General features: G+C 41.9%; 1 protein-coding gene across 1 annotated transcript in view; it reads left to right on the top strand.

The window, feature by feature from the left end:
* CFAP47 (cilia and flagella associated protein 47) overlaps positions 1-22,738 on the top strand; it is a 642,446-nt gene that overhangs the window by 524,627 nt on the left and 95,081 nt on the right. Inside the window, exon 57 of the mRNA XM_037902107.2 lies at positions 14,864-14,959. Within this exon, the coding sequence (XP_037758035.1) occupies positions 14,864-14,959 (96 nt within the window). The remainder of the gene's footprint in view (positions 1-14,863; positions 14,960-22,738) is intronic.

Here is a 22,738-nt window from a genome sequence, read left to right as displayed (position 1 = left end):
TAATATCACTATGAAGAATATGGGGTGCAGCGCCACACACTCCTCCTTCTCTTGTAGTTGCAATGGCCCAAGGCTTGCTCCTTCTCCTTTATAGCTGTCTCCCTCAGGCATTGAGGCTCTTCATTGACCCTGGAGTGCCTGAAGAAGCACCTGTAAAAGAGGAGCACAGCCAATGTACATGATCAACCAATGATTTGTGAATTACAGGCAGTAAGCTGGCCACAGTTTGAAAATCCTACTTCTTGAGTTAGAGGATGTGTGTGGCAACCATGATACTATGTGTTTCTATTTCACTTCATAGAATAGAGCATGTTTTACACTACTGTAAAATGCAGGTCACTATTTCTTCTGATTTGCACAGCAACAGAACAATTATAAGAAGCAAGCTGCAAGTCTTGTTAAGCATACAGTGCCAAATGGCATATTTAATACTACTAGAGCACCAAGCTATTATTTGTAAAATGCTAATCTATTACACTCTTCACAAAACTAATATGAGAACAAGCATTCGTCTCCACAATAGAGTCCCATCAGAAATCATTTACATAGCTTAAAATGGATACTAAAGACTACTGAACTGCGACATTCTGACATACTTGAGTTGTGCCTTGAGTTCACAAAAACCTTCCTTGTTTAAATAGGATGCAATTATAGAGCATTAACTTATTCCAAAGAGGTTCTCCAAAGAGGTTCTTTTACTGGTGTAGAAGTAAACTGTCCTAGGAAAAACTCTAATCTTTACTTTTGCACCTTAGATTCAGTTTTTGCTCTCCATTTTGCCTTGGATTAATTACACATTAGTGGACCTGAAATAATGAACTAATATTCCTGTAGTATTTTACAGTAAAACCGTAAGGCCTTTTCTTTGAGGGGATTAACACTGTAGAGCCCATCATACAAAATAAAACAATATAAACAACTCTAAAATCTGTCTTGAATTTGTAAAACCTGGTTAATTTCCTCAATGTATTACTACTGATGACCTGGAAATAATAATAATAAATAATAATTTTAAAAAAGTCACAGTAGGATAACTGAGCTATGTATCCAAGCCTTCTTCAAAACAGCATTGTGCAGGCTTTGGCTTGCTTTTTGCAGAAACAGTAACAATTCCTTTTGTTCTTTTTGGTAAAAAGTGGCATTCTTTCTTCTGTATGCAAGCCTACTTCTAATATATTTTCAAAGGAAGTAATTCCTAGCTGCATAAGCAGAGTCATGACTATAAAACTTCAGTTTTTAATAATTTAGTAATTATGGCTCAGATCCTCAAAAGTAACTAGGTGCCTCCTTCAATTGAAATCAATGGAAGCTAGGTGCCTAAAGATCTTTGAGGAGTTGGGCATACATGTTCAGTAAAATATAATTTCCAGCATGGTGTATAAATGTTTATGAACTGTAATGTTGCTAAAATGTATGTTTCACAGGATGGCAAGTCCCTTTAAGGATAGTGGGTTCAGTTCTCCTCTGACAGAACAGCTGGACCTGATTAGTAGAGCAGGGCAGCATCTGGGAGAGTTCTAAATTGAGGTCCAAGAAAGAGCCAAAGACCTGGGCTGGAGAAGGCTGAAGGACCAGGGTGCAGAAGATGGGTTTGCTTTCCTATCCTGACCAGAGAATAGATGGCCCCAGGAGAATTTTGGGGATCCTCTTCTAGGGAGAAAAGGACTCCATGTAGACAGACTGGGGAGTTCCTGCTGAAAAACCAGGGATCACTCCAGCTAGAAAGGACTGCAGTGACTACTTGGGAGAAAGAAAGCTAGGACAGAAGAAAGGCCCCAGGACTGACACCAGAGGTGAATATGGTTTGTGTGGCTGGACTGTATTTTGGGATTTTGAAGACTGTTTGAATTTGGGTGAACATATTTCCCTATGCTGAATATGGGACACCTGGTAAAATTATTCATCTTCAAGCGAGATCAACAGCAATCAATCAGAACTATGCAGTACAAACGTTTAAATTAACATCAAGTTGACTGATCCCCTGTTAAAAAGAAATACTGTGTAGTTGGATTTTTTTAATTTACCTTCTTATCTTTAAGGCTTTAGGGTTCACACAGGAGAGGTCACACACACACACACACTCTCCCTCCCTCACACACCTCTCACACGGGGGCGTGACTGACCGATCCGATCCTCCTGCCCAGCGCTCTCCACCCTCCATTCCTGACTGGGCCCGCAGGACAGACCGGCCTCTCCTGGTAGCTGGTGCCATGTCTTCCTGAGGCAACATGTGGGAGGGGCCACACAGGTTCACATGCTCCCCTCTCCAGATTTCTGCCAGGGTTCACACCAGAATGTGGCCAGCAGCAGCCTTTTGGTACTGTGTGGGAGGGAAGGGACAGGAGCTGCTTCCAGTCGCAGAGGAGGCGGGGCGGGGATGACCTGGCCCGTGTCTTTGCAGAGCTCATCTCTTCACCCCTTCCCCCCCACTCCACACCCCTGTGGCTGGAAGCAGCTTGTCCCTTCCTACCTGCACAGTGTCTAAAGGCAGCTAACACCTCCAGGCTGCTGCTGGCCACTGACATAACCGAGCCGCCTCCTGTCCCCTGGTTACAGCGCGTGCAGGAAGAGGTTAAGCCCTAAGGATGCATTGTGCACCAGGGCCCAGGGAATCTGACTACAGGGGCTTCAGTGTACCCAGACAGAGAGGTGGCTCAGCAGGGGAGGGTGCCCAGGGGAAGGAAGAACCCTCTCACTCCCTGGGGTCGGGGCTTGTACAGGCTGGAAATTGCTTTACCCCCACGCCACTCCAGAGCTTAGCTGAGGGGTGGAGAGGCTTCCCTGTGCCAGTGCGGTGCTTTGGCACATGCAGGACTAGGCTCCTTCTGGCCAATGCCCTCGGGCGGAGGGTCTTGGGCTTTTCTGGGGTACTATAATAGCCGGAACAGTGGGGGAAGGAAGGAGCCTGCTGGCCAAGCTGCTGGTGAACTGAGCACTCCGACTGGGGGCTGGTTCTCAGCACAGCGTAAGGAGGGGGACTCGCCCCACCAGAGGGGATATGGAGGAGCAGCGAGGTTGGGGGAGGGAGGGTGAAAGAGCAAAGTACCCCCACATCCTCTGCAATGAAGACCAATGCAAAGAATAAATTTAACTTCTCTGCAATGGCCTTGTCTTCCTTGAGTGCTCCTTTGTCATCTAGTGGCCCTACTGCCTGTTTGACTGGCTTCCTGCATCTGATGTACTTACAAATGTTCTTTCTTTTAGTTTTTGTATCTTTAGCAAGTTGTTTCTCAAATTGTTTCTTGACCTGCCTTATTATACTTTTACACTTAACATCCTAGAGCTTGTGCTCTTTCTTATTATTCTTACTATCATTTGACTTCCAAGTTTTAACGAATGCCTTTTTGCCTCTACCAGCCTCCGTTATTCTGCTGTTTAGCCACTGCGGTTCTCTTGCATCCGATGAAGTGAGCTGTAGCTCACGAAAGCTTATGCTCAAATAAATTGGTTAGTCTCTAAGGTGCCACAAGTACTCCTTTTCTTTCTGTGGTTCTTTTGGTCCTCTTATTGTCTTTTCTGATATGAGGTATACATTTAGTCTGAGCCTCTATTAGGGTGTGTCAGCGAGTTCAGCCAGGGCTCATCACTCTCTGGGGCAGCGAGGAACCAAACCGCCTCGCTATTTCTGTCAGGTGTGTCGGGGAATTAGCCTGCCTGAGCAAAGAGTTCAATAGCAAGGCCCAGGAACCTGGGTCAGGGCGGGGCAACAAACAGTCAGTAGCTCAGGCTCTCAGGCAGGGGCTGAGCAAACAGTTCACTAGCAAACCCAGGCTCCTGGCTCCGAGCAGCCTGGGAGAGGGGGAGACTGCCACCCGCGAGATGGGTGGCAGGGGGGACTCAGGCCGACCCACTCCACTGTGTCCCAGCCCAGGGCCCTAGCAGCGGCAGAAGACCCGCTGCTGTGTCAGTGGGGATCCTGGCCGCGATACACTGACATTGGCTCTGGCAGTGCTACAGCCAGACTAGGGTCGGCTGCCCCCGGGCTACTTCCTACCTCCCTCTCTAGAGGTACCTGGGTCCAGCCGACATCCTCCAAGGGATCACACACCATGAGCTCCTCGGGGTAACTGGTGCACGGTTGGCTTGGCAGCTCCTCGGGGTAACTGGCGAACGGCAAGCTTGGCAGCGTCTCTGGGCTCGGGCTAGCATCAGGCATTGGCTGGTCTGGCCAGTCCTTGGGTCGGACGCCGATCGCTGTGGTCTCCCAGCTGGGAGTTCTGCCACATGTGTCTGGCCTCTCCGGTGGCTGTCTTTCAACTGAGCTCTGGGATTGGGCTTTTATACTTCCTGTCCTGCGCCTTGACCTCTGAGGGGCGGGCTCAGGGTTCGCTGGCTCCGCCTACTTTGGCGTCCAGAGAGGCTCGTCACTCTCCGGGGTGGCCGGGAACCAGACCGCCTCGCTACAAGGTGTTTTTAAATAGTCCCAGTGCTGCTTGCTACTTTTAATTTTAATTTGTGACAGCTCCCTTTAATTTCCATCTAATGAGCATCCTCATTTTTGTGTAGTTCCCCTTTTAGAAGTTAAATGTTATCCTAGCTGTTCCAGGAAGCAGCCATCTTATGGTGTCTAGAAATTTTATCTCTGCATCATGCCCTAAGGTGACATTTACCCAGTTAATATGGGGATAGTTGAAGTCACCCATTATTATTGCACTTTCTGCTTTTGTAGCCTCTCCAACCTCCCTTAGTGTTTCACAATCACTGTCACCATCCTGGTTCAAGTGGTCAGTAGGATATTCCTACTGCTCTACTCTTTGTATTCAAGCATGGAAATTATGTCCATAAAGATTCTATGGTGCAGTTTGTTTCATTTGAGTTTTTTACCTTATTTGACTCTATGCTTCCTTTAACATATAATGCCACTCCCCTGCCAGCATAACCTACTTTCATTACTATATATTTTATACCCAGATATTACTGTGTCCCATTGATTATCCTCATTCCATCAAGTTTCTGTGATGCCTATTATATCAATATCCTCATTGAATGCTAGGCACTCTAGTTCATCTATCTTAGTATTTAGTATAAATACCATTGCCATAGCAACAAAAGTTCCCATAAAGATCTTATTCTGAAATGACATTAGGCTTGCTAGTCAGCTTTTTGTTCCCTGGCTAGCTTGACTCTTCTGAGGTTCCTGTTTTTTATCTGTCTTCTTGAGTCTCAGGTGATATTTAGTGATTTGCTGCACCTGTGCATGGAGTCTGTTAATCTATCTCATTTATAGAGATAGATCACCTTGTCACAATTCCCCCTACCCCCTGAATCCCCCAAATACTGTAATGTTAACCTTTTCCCTTCATTTAAGTATTATACTCCTTATGAGGCTGAATTGTTTTATTATTCAGAATTACTTTAGGATAATGAAAATTAAAGCATTAAAATAGAAAGATATTTATCTTCTAATTCAAAATATTTCTTTACTCATAATGGCCCTGATCCTGCAAACACTTAAGTATGTTTAATTTTACTCAGGGGAGTAGTCCCATTGACCTCATTGTGTCTACTTATGTAAGTGTATTTACACACATGTAAGTGTTTTCAAGACTGAGACCAATATTGTTATATACTGAACGCGCAGTGTGGTACCAAGTTCAGCACTCAGAAATGCACGTGCAACTAACTTTTGATTTCATTGGGAGCTGTTCATGCATAACTGAAGATAGAACTCAGTCAATGATATACTGAACATTAGGGTCACTTGGTGTAGATGCAATATATGTAAGTGCAGAGAGAATGGTACTTCAAAACTATTTGAAGTATGATCATAGGCTCAGAGATCCAAATCTTAATGCAGAATCAGGTATCTTTGAGTTGCTAATTTCAGGTAGTGTGTGCACTTATAACAAAAGCATCGTCCTTAAACAGAAAGTAGAGGCTTTAGTCTCATAACAGATTTTCTAAATTTCTCTTTAAATAGTTTTTATTCTCAAATATATTTCTTCAAACCTCTCATAAAAGATTTAGAGAATGTGCAGTGGTGTAACTAGGTTGTTGATGATGATCATGTCACTGATTGTGGTGATACATACAGCAGTCTTAGAACTATAAAAGAAAATTGACCACAGACATAATACAAAAATGCAAATTCACACTCAATATTTTTACTAACACAGAATACAGTGCTTCACGGTGAATAAGCTGCTCCTTTACTTGTCACAAAAGCTTTGATGGGCCCAGGCAAGAATAAAATAATAAATCACTAATCAGAGCCTGTACTGTCTTCTGGTTTTGGAGGCCCCTGAAATCTCTTCTGAGCTCTGAGTGTATTGAGACATCCTTTTAGGCAGTCAACTGGTCAAGGAATGGCATGCCAGTACCACTCCGCTAACTGCAGCCACACTAACCTTAAAAAAGTAGATGTAGCCATCATAGGTGAGTTCCTGCACACAAAGGTCCAGTTTCTGAGCAGTGGCGGAGCAGTACTCTTCACAGCTAAGGAAAAGAGGAAGCACATAATTCTGTGCCCATCTAATCTCTTGGTGCAATTTAAGTGCTTACATTGTGCTGGCTGCCTATGACCCCAACACCCAAGTGCTAATGGGTGTTGCCAGGTCATAGAGATAGTGTAGCCAAACCTCTCTCGCTTGGCTGTGTCCCCTACACTAGCTGGAGGGAAGATCATAGAATCATAGAATATCAGGGTTGGAAGGGACCCCAGAAGGTCATCTAGTCCAACCCCCTGCTCGAAGCAGGACCAAGTCCCAGTTAAATCATCCCAGCCAGGGCTTTGTCAAGCCTGACCTTAAAAACCTCTAAGGAAGGAGATTCTACCACCTCCCTAGGTAACGCATTCCAGTGTTTCACCACCCTCTTAGTGAAAAAGTTTTTCCTAATATTCAATCTAAACCTCCCCCATTGCAACTTGAGACCATTACTCTTCGTTCTGTCATCTGCTACCATTGAGAACAGTCTAGAGCCATCCTCTTTGGAACCCCCTTTCAGGTAGTTGAAAGCAGCTATCAAATCCCCCCTCATTCTTCTCTTCTGCAGACTAAACAATCCCAGCTCCCTCAGCCTCTCCTCATAAGTCATGTGCTCTAGACCCCTAATCATTTTTGTTGCCCTTCGCTGGCCTCTCTCCAATTTATCCACATCCTTCTTGTAGTGTGGGGCCCAAAACTGGACACAGTACTCCAGATGAGGCCTCACCAGTGTCGAATAGAGGGGCACGATCACGTCCCTCGATCTGCTCGCTATGCCCCTACTTATACATCCCAAAATGCCATTGGCCTTCTTGGCAACAAGGGCACACTGCTGACTCATATCCAGCTTCTCGTCCACTGTCACCCCTAGGTCCTTTTCCGCAGAACTGCTGCCTAGCCATTCGGTCCCTAGTCTGTAGCGGTGCATTGGATTCTTCCATCCTAAGTGTAGGACCCTGCACTTATCCTTATTGAACCTCATCAGATTTCTTTTGGCCCAATCCTCCAATTTGTCTAGGTCCTTCTGTATCCTATCCCTCCCCTCCAGCGTATCTACCACTCCTCCCAGTTTAGTATCATCCGCAAATTTGCTGAGAGTGCAATCCACACCATCCTCCAGATCATTTATGAAGATATTGAACAAAACCGGCCCCAGGACCGACCCCTGGGGCACTCCACTTGACACCGGCTGCCAACTAGACATGGAGCCATTGATCACTACCCGTTGAGCCCGACAATCTAGCCAGCTTTCTACCCTCCTTATAGTGCATTCATCCAGCCCATACTTCCTTAACTTGCTGACAAGAATACTGTGGGAGACCGTGTCAAAAGCTTTGCTAAAGTCAAGAAACAATAATTTCACTGCTTTCCCTTCATCCACAGAACCAGTAATCTCATCATAAAAGGTGATTAGATTAGTCAGGCATGACCTTCCCTTGGTGAATCCATGCTGACTGTTCCTGATCACTTTCCTCTCATGTAAGTGCTTCAGGATTGATTCTTTGAGGACCTGCTCCATGATTTTTCCAGGGACTGAGGTGAGGCTGACTGGCCTGTAGTTCCCAGGATCCTCCTTCTTCCCTTTTTTAAAGATTGGCACTACATTAGCCTTTTTCCAGTCATCCGGGGCTTCCCCCGTTCGCCACGAGTTTTCAAAGATAATGGCCAAGGGCTCTGCAATCACAGCCGCCAATTCCTTCAGCACTCTCGGATGCAACTCGTCCGGCCCCATGGACTTGTGCACGTCCAGCTTTTCTAAATAGTCCCTAACCACCTCTATCTCCACAGAGGGCTGGCCATCTCTTCCCCATTTTGTGATGCCCAGCGCAGCAGTCTGGGAGCTGACCTTGTTAGTGAAGACAGAGGCAAAAAAAGCATTGAGTACATTAGCTTTTTCCACATCCTCTGTCACTAGGTTGCCTCCCTCATTCAGTAAGGGGCCCACACTTTCCTTGGCTTTCTTCTTGTTGCCAACATACCTGAAGAAACCCTTCTTGTTACTCTTGACATCTCTTGCTAGCTGCAGCTCCAGGTGCGATTTGGCCCTCCTGATATCTTTCCTACATGCCCGAGCAGTATTTTTATACTCTTCCCTGGTCATATGTCCAACCTTCCACTTCTTGTAAGCTTCTTTTTTATGTTTAAGATAGGTGACACATGAGCTGATAGAGTGGTGTTCTCTCATTCAAGGGTAGGATTTACTGGAACTTAGTGTGTGAGTAAGGATATGTGCACACACCCTAATAAGTGTTTGCATGCATGTGCCCATAATCAACATGTAGCAAAACTACCCCATACAATTAATTTTTCATTGCAGTTCAAGTCAGGTAGTCCCCCCAACCATTTTTATTGCTCTTGTATGAATGCCATCTTGTCTGTATTGTTCTGATAAGGTGCCCAGAACTGAGCACTATTCCAATATAGTCACTGACTTTCCTATCCCATGATGTGATGGGTCTACATTTTATTTTAATTGGATTAACCTGAAGTGCCTGTCCTGGCTGTTGGAGCTCCTACAACAATGACTATATACAATTAGAAAAATAGAAATGAATCAGAAATGTCCATACAAAACTGCCATAGTATTCACCATTAATAATAATCCTGCCTCTGGGGTTAGTTAAATACAAATATTTTAACTACAAAGTCTGGGTTTGAGAGGGAGCATTGTTTTGGGTTGGGGTTTTTTTGGTACATAGACAAATTTATGCATTAAAATGAATGGTCTCATTGGCTTTTAGTATCATATCAAGTAATAAAACCACCTGAATGATCACTGAGACTTAAGCCCTTATTATCGTAGCCCTGAGAGTGATGGCCACTAATTCCAAGTGATTCTTGAAACATTTTATTTTCTTGAAAAATATTAATCCTAAGAAATGACTGTGCTATCTGACAACCAAAAACAAATAGATCTACCCAGGTCTGTAAATAAATCTGTCTTATTGAACAGGAATAAATTGTAGTTTACAGTAGTAGGCTTAGTCATGTAGGAGCGCACATTTTTAACACCCTGAAGTCTTTCAGGTAATATATTAGCTTTAAAGTATATTATTGGAATTCATACCTTTATTTAGTGGATATACTCCTGCATTGGCCTCACCATACTCTTTGTCAAGGTTATTAGGAAAGCAATATCGGGGCAGAACTCAACTACATGGGAAACTTACAGAAAGTAGCAAGTCGGCCGGCAGAATGAATTGTTTGATTGTGATCTTTACAAATTGTGTTTCAGACCATGTAACACTTCTTAAGAGAATTAAACATGGCAACAGAGGGAATAGAGGATCTAAGTTAGAGATGTATGAGCCTTAAACATCAAAACTTACAGAATTTATTTTTGTAACTATTTTAGATAGCGTGTTAGAGGAATTTGTTTTCATAATAAGGTGGCTTTATCATGATTTTCAAAACATGAAAAAAACTGTGAAGCAATAATTATTGTATGAGGAGTTCTTCCCTAGATGTATGAAAAAACTGTCTAAAAAGTCTTGTAAATGGCAAATTACAATATGCATTGGTTGACAAACATCATAGATGATTCAGTGCCGCATTTCTTCTGGTTCAATCTATAGCCCTAGTTTATATAGATCAGACTGACAAGGGATAGAAGACTGATCATTTTCATTCTCAAGTTTTACCAAACCAAGAACACACATAAGCACTATTTATGTACTTGTGAATTTTAAATGACACCACCACTCTAGCACTTCTCTATTTTTTATATCTGTACAGAAAGTGAAACCACAAAACTTCTATATGTACCAGGGATGAAATCCTGGCTCCACTGAAGTTAATGGGAATTTTGTGTTGAATTCAGTGGGCCCAACATTCCACCTCAATTGTTTATACGTAACAAGGGCCTGACTGTACAATTTTTAATCACATAAATGCTCCCATTAATGTACTAGGTGATATGAGCCATTGGTGGCCGGTCACTGTTGTAGCTACAGACCAGTGGAAAACCACTAGCATAGACAGACTTATCTGCCATTTGCACTGATTCAGCTGTTTCACGCTGGGTAAACTGCACCTGTGCAAATAGTAATACCAGTACCAGACCACCAGTGACTGAAATCTCCAGTGTAGACAAGGCCTAAGTGCTCACCAGTGTAAGGGTTGTATAATCTGCCCCCAAATACGGGCAATTGACACCAATATTTTTATTGTAACCAAAACAGATAATATTAATGAATGCAGCTTCATGGGTAAAATATTTCCAAGTTTCAGGAAAAAATGAACTACAGTAGAACTTCAGAGTTATGAACACCAGAGTTATGAACTGACCAGCCAACCACACAACTCATTTGGAACTGGAAGTACACAATCAGGCAGCAGCAGAGGGAAAAAAAAAAAAGCAAATACAGTACAGTAAAGTGTTAAATGTAAACTACTAAAAAATAAAGGGAAAGCAGTATTTTTCTTCTGCATAGTAAAGTTTTAAAGCTGTATTAAGTTGTAAACTTTTGAAAGAACAATCATAACATTTTGTTCAGAGTTACAAACATTTCAGAGTTACAAACAACCTCTATTCCAAAGTGTTTGTAACTCTGAGGTTCTACTGTAGTGTTTTCAAGCAATCTACCCAAATGACTAAAGATCTGTGCTCAAATAAGATTCAAGTCTCTGTGCTAGTTAATAATCATCGGAGGATGGTAATTGGTTCATCTTTGGGATCTAGCATTATCTACTTGTATATTTATCTTAAGCAAAACTGATCTCCTGTACCAATATTTGAGATGGCATTTAGCTAGTGCTTGTTCAGGGTGACATTAAAATAGTTGGCTCATGCTGTGCATTACTAAAGCTAATAGTATTTTCAAGATAGAATTGTACACACACTAGCTCAATCAATTCATTTCCATGCAGAAATTGCCACTTGTTTTAGACATGTTTTCAGACTGCTCTCTTATTACTTACGTGCCCCCTTTATTAATTTATTTAACTGAATGAAATGCTGAACTCAAAGAGGAAATCTGACCTAAAGAATTGTTTGTTTATGGTAAAAATATCACTTCAGTTCACCTCTTCACTCCTTTTCCTGTTTACATAGGGGTGGAGGTGACTATGATTCTTTGCGTCTCTTTTCTGGTTCATCGGACAGGTCTTTGAGGTCCAGTCCTTTTCTCTTAAAACTTCTCTTGACAGAGTCTGTCCATTGAAACTGTGGTCTTGCACATCTTTTCTTGCCGTCCTCTTCTTCCCAGGATTTCTTTGCTGGTTGTTTTCTCTGATTTTTATCACGTGTCCAGCCTACCTCAAATGTGCACATTCCAACTTATCACTATTATATTTCTTACAGTAAAAATATATTGGAAATAAATATCACAGCATATTTGTATACCAGTGTTGGCCTAAATTAACACAGATATAAAGAAATTCACTTTTTTTTTTTCAGGTCAACTTAGAGAGTGATTAATTAATTTAAAATGAAAGTGCTGAGATTAGTTGTGGTGTTTTTGGCATAATTGCGACCATCATGTTAACCACTAATAAGTATGGTTATGATAACATATGCACATTTCTAGGACATCATGAGGTATCACCCAGTGCTTTTAATTTCACATGGTGTAATTAGTTTACAGTAACCATATCTCCGGAGGTTAGTTGAACAGTTTTGTGAAAAATAACTTCAGTGTTGAATAAATATTTATGTGAAAGTTATTGTGATCATTGCAAAATCCTGATCACAGCAAGAAGGCTTCAAATGAGAGAAACTTGCTGTAATGAATTTAGCGCATTACAGACTTGGGGAAATAATTAGGAAGTTCCTTCAGTTTTACAGAGTAAGTTTACAAAACATTTAGCTCCTTCCGCTGCAGTATATGGATATAATAAAAATGGCTTGTCATACCATTAACTTGACATTGTATTTAAGAAAAGCATGTAAATTTTTCCCATCCATCCTGCTTTGGGTTTCCTTAAAATAGCCTCACAGTCACCCATTCTATGTGCAGTCAGACAGATTTTACCTGTATGGCCCCCTATCAGGTAAAACAGGCTGAAGTTCAGTGGGATGTTTTAAAATACCCTGTTTCACAGGAGAGTTGTAGATATACTAACTATCTTTGTTTTATGCATGTTTTGTTTTCTCCAGTTCTGAGGTGAAATCCGTGTCCTTTAATGACTGGATAATGAAGGCACATTCCTGTTAATTTTGTTGTTTAGAGAGAGCATTCATCCATATATCTGTAGTTAATAGTCTCACTTCTCAGTACAATAGAGGTACTGTAAAATGTATTTGCCTGATTTAAACTCTGTTACTTTCCTACAAGTTTGGAAAATCAATCCATCCACATGCAAATGCATGGATACACTCTCAAAAGCTAGGTCTCCTTCCCTCAAGTAATCCTCACTACAGTCAGTCAGTCTTATTTAAATTAGTGAAATTGGACATCTTTGCACAGTCCTCATTGCGATACACTGCAGTGACCTTCCTTCATGTCAGTTTTTCCTAGATGTCTTCCTGAATGGCTGTCAGTTTCTCTCTCCCTCTCTTAATCTGAATACTTAGAATTAGTTTTGAAAACTCAGTAATGTCCACAAAAATAGTATATTTACACTTCAAAAAAACAAAAAAAATTCAGTAGCTAATAAAATGTATTCCTGTTCTCCCCCACATCTCTTTGTTTGTGTCATGTTTCCCTGCCCCCACCCTTTGTCTATTTTGTGTCGGCAAACTCAGGTCTTTGAGGTGGGAACTGCTTCTTCCTCTGTGTTTGCACAGTACCTAGGACATTTTGGGTCTTATGGTAATATAAACAATAAATAAAATTAATTCAGAATGTAAAGTAAGTCACATAGCTTTTCAGTTTTTCATTAAGTAATAGTGCTCAGGCTTGGCTTCTGATTCCGCAGTGACCACATCACACTCCAGAGTAACCTTCAAGGAAACTTAAGACAGTGTCTGTATAACATCGTCTTGTCCTTGGCAAGTCATTTCATCCTTCTCAATGTGAGTGTCCACACACGTCACATTCACTTAGCACAATCAATCCATTTGGCTCAGGTTCTTAGAATTACCTCCCTACCCCCAGGTTTTCCTGCTACTTCCTTTTAAGTATCACCTCTGTTAACTAGGTACCAATTTGCTGATGCTGTGTCTTCTTGCAGAGACTTAGATCCCAGGCACATGATTAGAATTACAAGTCTTCAGTGCATGCCTCAGAAATAGTTTTAACAATAATAATACCTAGCTCTTATATAGCACTCTTCATCTGTAGCTCCCAAAGTACATTACAAAGGAGGTGAGCATCATTATCCACGTTAGGAAACTAAGGTACAGAGTGGGGAAGTGATTTGCCTGAGGTCACTCAGCAGGCCGGTAGCAGAGCTGGGATGAGAACCCAGGTCCCCTGAGTCGCAGTCCAGTGCTCTAGCCACTAGACTGCACTGCCTACAATATGATTGTTCATTTATCCAAAATACCCTCTCTCTCAGTAATTTAGCTACCTAAATCAGATCATGACTCTGCACCATGTCCAGGCCTGTAAATGCACCACAGGCCTTCCTGGTCAGGTAAGTTGATTCTATTAGTTACATGCCGTAAATTGTCCAGCTACCGTGCCTGGGTATAAATGTTTTCAGGATTAAATGTAAATAGAAATCTGTCACTGCATCTGAAAATAGTAACAATGATTTAAATATGCAGGATCTTTATGAACTAGTAACTGATGAGAGCCTGTACAATTGATCCAGTTACTACTTGTTACAGCAACAGCATCTTCTCATTGTCTAACCTCTACAGCATCTCTTCCTCATGTTGCAGTTTTGCTAGCTCCAACTCACTTGCTCTTGTCAGGGCTTACATGTTTTACACTATTACCTGTTTTGTTTCTTTATCCACCTACTTGCCTTGGTCTTCAAATATTTATATCCAGGATATGGTAGCATGCAATAAGGAGTGTGATATTGTGAGTCATATGAGTAGTAGATTAATGTTTGGATCATAGGCAATTTCTTTTGTGCATTGAGTACCTTTCTAACTGAGAAGATTTTCACTTTTAACCTTTGATTTAAAAAAATGGAAATATGTATCTTATTGTAAGTGCAGCGTTGTTGTAGCCATATTGGTCACAGGATATTATAGACACAAGATGGGTGAGGTAATATCTTATCTTCTATTGGACCAACTTCTGTAGTTGGCCCAATAAAAAATATTACCTCATCCATCTTGTCTCTCTTATTGTAAAGATATTTAACAGGCTTTCCATGTTTAAATCTACAATTACATTCAGCATATTAAGGAAAGTGATTAAAACACTGGGAGACCCTTCAAAAATGTCACCTCCTGTTTCAAAGTACACTTTGAAGAACATTCATTTGTGAAGCTCTTTCATTAGAGAACTCATTTGATCACTTTTCAATTCCAGTGAATTTCACTCCCTGAATGTGACATTGAAGTGTAAGAATTTTTTTCTCCCTTTTTTCCCCATTAGATCAGGAACAAACCATACGTCCTCTCCGTGAATCTGTCCTGCATCGCTCCAGCAGTAAGGAGTTTGCTTTCTATCTTCCACTGAAGCAGACACAAGGTATGTGGCTTCCTGTTTATATGCTATGTGGTTCTACAAGGTGTCATCTTTTACAGACCTTGAAATATATAGGAAGTTACATTGTGTATATAAACAAAATTTTAAAAGTTTGAGAAGTTTGCACTACGATATATTGAGTTTGACTTCACTGGGACTAGGAATTCATCCTAAATCAGTGAGCCAGTGGCCAACACCTTATACTTCATAGGAAAGAATTACACCTATCCCTGAAACTGTGGCTTGCCAGTTGTGCAGTGCTGTATGTGGCAGAAACAGACATTCCTTCCTTACCCTGTAATAATCGTATTACACCATGAATCATGACATTTGATTATCCCATTTTAGGAAGGAAAACTACAAATGTTGTTGTTGATATGTAAAAGAAACAAGAGGTCACTGCATTTTTTTCTAGAATGTGGCTAACTAACCAAAAAAATGAGTGTAAGACCCCTTGAAAAATAGTGTCATATTGTTTACATGAAGCAAGTGCTTTTAATGGAGGAGGATAAATTCATTTAAGGTAAACCAGGCTATCCTATGTTTGAGCCAAATGGGCAGGGTTACACTTTAAGTCTGTGAAGATTAGTAATAGCATTATACAAAGATATGTGACCTAGTAGGTGGAAAAAGCATCTAGCTGGTAGATCTCCTATTAAAATGTAAACTGAAGGTATAAAAAAACCAACAAAAACAAAAAAAAAACTGAACCCAAACAACCTGTTTAGATTCCCAAATTAGTAACATAATATGTGTGTGGAATAAATACAGATCTGTATATCTGAAAAGCAGTTCCTTCTTCATGTGCATGAAAAGTTATTAGTTTAATGTATTTCTCTTGCAACAACACATGGTTTCCCTAACACAGTGTAATGGAGAAGACGAAGAAATTTCAATGAAAAAAGGCACTTTTTAGACAGGGCCAGCATTAGCGGTGGGCCACCCAGGCGACTGCCCAAGGGTGCCATGATCAAGTGGGCACCATGTGGCAGTGCAGAGGTGCACACTGCTGGTATAGGCAGAAGCTTCTCCTGGCTGGCAGGGGAGCGCCACATTGCGGGGCACCCAGATTTCTCCCTGCTTTCTCCTGGCAGAGGAGAAAGGGGAGGGGGAGCAGTGACTCACAGATATTGCTGCCCCCTCACTGATGTTCCTCCGCGCCTCCCTAGGGGCTGTGAGGGGGGAAGTGAGGAGAAATAATAAGAGCTCTGTTCATCCAGGTGACTTTCCACACCAGGGCTGATGCTCACCTGTCCTCCCCTTATGCAGCCCAGGTGGGGAAAGTGACCTGGATTCAGGCAGCCCTGACATGGCTCCTTGCTCCCTCCCACCCCACAACCCCCTAGGGGTGCGCAGAGGAGCAGTGTTCAAGGGAGGGAGAGAGCAGCAATGCTAGCTGCTCTGCATCAAGGTCAGTTTAACCCACATGGGTGCAGGAGGTGGGGTGCAGGGGTTGAGCTGAAGGAGGCCCAGTGTAGGGGTTGGGGCAAAGGGGAGGTGGGGAGCTCACAGGGCAATGGGGGGCACCCATGGGGGCCAGGGGTGCCAAAATACAAGTTTGCCCAGGGTGCCATTTTCCCTTAAGACTGGCTCTGTTTTTGATAAATTATCCATTTAAAGGGATCAGTTAAGGAGAAAGTAGGAGAAAAGAATTTCCTGAAGTAAAATAATTTAACAATTGAAAGTTCCCCTTATATTAGTTCATATAACACTAAAGAAGCAAGAAATAGCCTTTACAATCACTCAGCTGTATTTAAGCATGTATATTCCTTCATCCCTTCTTTTTTCCCAAGGCACTTTGTCCATTGAAAGCTATTATTTTCCTTATTTTCCTACACTGTTTGATATTTTCAGCTATTTCAGAGAAATCTGGAAACTAGAACTTAGACTTGCCAGGAAATAACTGAAATATTTACTTTTAAGTCTTTATGTGCAATGTTTTAATTTATACTTATGCCTTCTAACTGATATAGGATCTGAAAGTAATTTATTACCTTTACTTTTGTAAATTTTACAAACATTTATATACGAGTTGTACATTAATAGTAACTTGTTTCCTGAAGTTATCCTGCAATACGGAGCAATCTTGTGGTTAGTTCAGGATGAATTCATAATTTAGGGGATTTCAGTAATAATTGCAGGTCTTTCATAATGTGATAGTGTCATCTTTTGCTTTAATGTTAATATAAAAACAATGGCCTATCCCACATCCCAGAAATGATGGAAAGATTTCTGTATTTATTCAAGCCATTTAAATGCTTTTTCAAAACAGGGTCTTTGTGTAGGTCACGTTGTAAATTATGCTTTTCAATTTCAAATTGTACAAGGTATTTTATTAGATTATGAACCTTAAACTTTTGCTCTGACTCGTGTTTCATACAGATGTGTATGTGTATGTGTTTATCTCTATCATTATATAACCATACACATTCACATAAATGCTCTATATCAGGGGTGGCCAAACCTTTTGGCCCAAGGACCACATCTGGGTGGGGAAATTGTATGCAGGGCCATGAATGTAGGGCTGGGACAAGGGGTTGGAGTGTAGGAGGGGGCTCAGGGCAGGGGGTTGGGGTGCGGTGCAGCAGGGGGATCAAGGCAGGGGGCTAGGGGGCTCCAGGGCAGGGAGTTGGGGTGCAGGAGGCGTTCGGGGTGCAGGCTCTGGCCTGATGCCGCTTACCTTGAGCAGGTCCGGGGTGGCAGTGGCACTCAGCGGGGCTAAGGCAAGCTCGCTGCCTGCCCTGGCCCCACGCCGCTCCCGGAAGAGGCCAGCATGTCCGGCAGTGGCTTCTGGGTGTGGGGTGGGGCAGGTGGCTCCGCTGCGCGTGGCCCTCGCCTGTGGGTACCACCCCCGAAGCTCCTATTGGCTGCGGTTCCCCATTCCTGGCCAATGGGAGCTGTGGTGGGGGGGGTGATACCCGCAGGCTAGGGCAGTGCATGGAGCCCTCTGCCCCCCCGTCCCCCCCAGGGGCTGCAGGGATGTAATGCTGGCTGCTTCCGGGAGTGGCGCGGAGCCAGGGCAGGCAGGGAGCCTGCCTCAGCCCCCACTGCTACACGGGGCTGGCAATCCTGCGGGCCACATTGAAAGCCCTGATTGGCCAGATCCAGCCTGCGGGCCATAGTTTGCCCTCCCCTGCTCTATATGGAATTAAACCAAATAAATTAGCCTTTGGAGAAATACAAACTAAAGCCTGTATCAGCTTCTCCTGGAAATAGCCATAGTGGGTCCTATGGAAAAAGGAAATGTGAGATTAACCACTCAGTTTCCTCCAAATTTTGTCACAGTTTGGGTATTTCTTGACATATATTTTGCTTCCCCTTCTAGCTAACAGCTATTGAGAAGGAGGTTGCAAGTTGCTGTTCTCTTATTTTATTTATTTTCCTCTGCTTGGAGGTCTCTGTCATATACTTCTGTACCAGGTATAGACTGGCTTGACATCAGAAATGTCACCCTTCTTGCAGTCCCATGCAAAGCCATATAAAACTTCTCATGTGAATTTATCATGGGAAACAGATATTCAAGATATAATTGCCTCACAGATTGAAGTTAGGCCATGCAGTAGGTTTCATCACTGTTTCATCACTTCTTACTAACCACCCCAGGTACAGTACTTCAGAGCAATTAAACTATACAAATCCTCCTCAGGGGAGGCTATTATTTCACATAACTTAGTCTCCTTTCTCTAGTTTCTAACACAGAGAAACCAGGTATTCAGTTATTTCAGTATGTTTTGGCTCTTGATAAAAAATTAGATTTCCTGATTTCAATAGGGCTAGAAACTGAAAAGACCATTAATCATAAATTAGAATAACCTGCTGATGGTGATCCATGTATTAACTGCTGTGGATGGACAGACTGACTCAGAGCATGTCCTTGCATAGGTAGAAATACCCTGTTCCTTATTTAGTGATATTTTAATAACCAAAACTCAGTTGAAATAGGGTGCTTTTGCCCTATAATGAATCAAAGCTCTATATCTAGACCTAAATTAGCCATGGCAAATTATCTGCACACTCATTCTTTGGATATAGCCAAAAAATTCAGAAACTATCCCCAATATCAAAAAATCAAATTTTTATAAAATATTTTTAGGTGGAAGGACAATTGGAACAGAATTTACATGCAGTCTCCAAAGCTGTATCTACATTGTTGCATTTGTTTCATGGAGCCTCATTTTATGTATTTTAAATCCTCCATTCTTAAAAGTTTTCTGTCTGGATCCCTCATTGAGTTTTGAGTAGAACAGTTTGCAGGAAGCAATATTGGACACTTCCATCTACTTTAATATTTTACTATAGCTGTTTAAAATAACAATCCCCATGATTTAGGGGGAAAGAAATACAAAGACAAACTTTATTTACGGAGTCCAAAGATACAATTTTCAAAAGCACCCCAATAACTTTGAAACCAAGATCCCATTTTCAAATATGACTTATGTTCCTAGGCTGCTAAATCTTACTGAAAGTCAATTTTCCCTTTTGAGTATGGTACTTAAGCACCAAAGTCACTTAGCTATATTTGAAAATTACCCTAGCACTACAAAAATAGAAAAGAAGACGGAACGTCTTTGCAAGACTTTGGAGACAGAGGGCCACAATAAGATCCAGCACTTGTTTTAAGTGTGGCTATATATTAGATTTTTATTTAATCTCTGGTTTATTTTCTGGTTTTAGCTGAGCAGTAGCTGTTATAAGATTAAATTATGTGACTATATCGCTAATGGGGGAGGAGAGAGAGACACACACACACACATACCATATCTTAAGGCACAGGCACCAGAGGCAGTATTGAAACTGAGCTTCCTACTTTAACGCTGCACTAAATGACTTCTGAGGGCTTGATTTCTCAACTATTGTTTTGAATTAATGTTCAATTTTTTTGCATTGAGTTGTTCTGAAGCTTTTTTTTTTTACATAAAACATTGTATTGACTTTTTTTAATAAGCAAAGAAAGTGTAACCTATTACAATGAGATTAAGAATGCTGTAGCAAATACAAGCACAAAAGTCAAGCAAAAGTCAAATCTCTATACGTAGGCGTACAGTAACTAATTTAAAGATTCTTGTCCAGAACAAACATTTTTGTACAATAGAGTGGCTCAAATGTTGAATTAAACTAGAAAAACTTGAAGGTTTGTCTTAAATGGGCCCCCAGAAGGTCTCCTAATCATATCACTTTGAGCCCTAAATGGCATACAAGAATACAGCATACTCTGACATCCGCTCATGCTGCCACTTTGTGTTCCAGAATTTAAGCTTTGATTTTTTTTTTAGTGAAGGGTGAGGTCTTCTCCCCTGATCCAGACCTTTTACGCAGGGTAAAAGGGCCTGAGTGGTATAAAAGAGCCCTAAAAGCCCTTATCCCAGCTCGGAGAGGATTCCCCTAGCGCAGGCATTGCAGGGGACAACCATAAGACTATCCTCTGAGCTTTGACAAGCCTTGACATGAGGGAGCAGAGCTGGAGCATACCGTGCTAAGGAGATTCTGCGCAGTGCCATGGCCTCAGCGCAGCCCATGAGGCTGCTGTAAATTAGACAGGCCCCCAAGGCTAAAGATATGCTGGGGGCCTCTACTGCCCTTGGAGCAGCCCAGGATAGGAAGGGCACACAAGTAGCTTAAAGCGATTTGTCACGGGCTCCGGGGTGAAAGCCAGACCAGAGAGGTGTTGTCTCACCTCTTACCCTGTAACCCTGGTGGCCTTACAATGCTTTGCTACTGGAGCTCTCTGCCTGGGATGCTCATAGTCAGTATTACAGCATGCAGGTCACACCCTAAGTGTCTGTGTGCTAGACAGCCCTGGTTCAGCACCTCTAGCCCAGCAGCCTGTTCACAGCCCCACTCTGGTTTCCACCAGCCTCGGTAACAACCAGCAAGGTAACCCCGACACATTCCAAGTCCCAGATTTTCCCAATACCATGTGTTCTGCAATGTCTAGCCCTCTTCTGGACAGTTCAGAAAAATAATAAGATCCGTTTGTTCCTGTAAAGAGACAAAAGTACATTAGCACTTATTAATTTAACTGGGTAAATCTACCCTTCCCTGCAAACAGAGCTCTGATTTGGTTTATAGTAAAAAATAAAAAAAATATTGAGGCCACATTTGAAGTGATGCCAAGTAAAAGAAATAAAAAGTTAGAAATGGTTACAACAAATAAAAGTGAAAACACATATGTAAAAGGTCTAAAATAAATCTAGTAAGGTATAGGCTTTGTTCAAGTTTCTTTCACCAGTCATTTTTCTTCCCAGCGATTTTCCCTTGGTCAGGACCTTCCACAGAAGTACAAGATGCTGGCTTTTCTTATCTGCCTGGGTGAGAAATTTTTGTGTAAGTGGGTTTCTCACCTATATTCATTTTCCAGAGACTTCAACTTCCCCCTTGGTAGAAGGACCCATCTTTCTCAGCTTGTAAAAGCTCTGTTCTCTTGTGTCTGTCTAGTGATGGATGCCACAGATGGCTTCTGTCTCTGCTTATGTCTTCAGAAGTTCAACTACTTTGTTTCAAGAGGCAGGATGACCTCAACCTGTTTTTCTCTTCCTGTGGCCTTCCCTTCCCTCTGTATATAAATGGGGCTTCCATCCTTTTGATTCCATAATGCTTAACTTACATATGAGACAGGTAAATAAATACCTGCCTTTTCTCCTGTCTAGGAGGAAACCTGTTTCTCCCTGATTGGCCAGACTTTAAAGCACAGTATCATGAAGTATCCATATTTCCTCATATTGTGTTAATACATAAATTTCACAATGGTGTTAATCATCAGCGTGGCATTAGCTTTATGAAAAGACTTCACTCTGTACACTTTTGTACTACAGTAATATTGACATACAGTCAGTTGATTCAATTGTTTATCACTTGAGGTTCAGCCCCTCTTGTCTTTATAGACCAGTAAACTTTTGCAACATATTCTGTGGAAAGTAAACACTTTGATAAATAAAAGCTTCCCTTACTTGCTGGGACAGACGCCATGCTGTCTCCTCCCCCACTTGTTGGCTTGATAGGTTTCTTTACCTAATATGTAAAAATAGACCTTCATTTTCTTTGCCTGAAGACGGGGTTGTCAGAGCATCAAATACACTATCCTTTGTCTGAGGCACACTGTGCTTCTGCATTATTTGCCAAACACATTTTAAGAATATAATACTAGCACATATTCATAATTTTTGTGCACACCCTGTGCATATATCATGAAAGAACATTAATGATCAGAGAGTTAGTTTTCCAATATCTTACATACCTTTTATATACAGATTATAACAATATTGAGTACACTGAATTGGTCAGGCCAGATGAAACTCATTACCTGATACGAGTGAGCCCCTTGCCCTCTGGCATTGGGATGCACTTATGGTCATACTATTCTCCCCCCCTTACAAAGCTGCAGGAAGGTTAGCCGCTGGCTGACCTGGAGGCAGGAGGTCAGAACCCTGTTTCCTGGGCAGGTCATCTGCCTCCATATTTTCTTTCCCCTTCCTTTATATAGAAGAAACCTGTTTTGTCACCTTTGTCTGTTTACAGTCTCCAGGACATAATATCAGAGAGTAGCTATAATTTTCACCTACCAAGGTGTTACAGACATTTCACAGTGACATTAATGACCAGTGTGGTGGTAGATTTCAAATGATATATCACCTTTTAAATAAATATCATGACACCAATGTGTGAGGTGTAATGAATATGTCACGCCAGACAAGAGTTTCTGACAAAGTAGTGAACCACAGATAGGTTTCTGTGTCACATCACTACAGTCGTCCTACCTTCCCTTCCCACACCACTACAGTCCTC

The sequence above is a fragment of the Chelonia mydas genome, chromosome 1 (assembly GCF_015237465.2).
Source record: "Chelonia mydas isolate rCheMyd1 chromosome 1, rCheMyd1.pri.v2, whole genome shotgun sequence".
Classification (NCBI taxonomy): domain Eukaryota; kingdom Metazoa; phylum Chordata; order Testudines; family Cheloniidae; genus Chelonia; species Chelonia mydas.
Note: the sequence above shows the minus strand (reverse complement) of the source record. Positions and strands in the feature narration are given on the sequence as shown.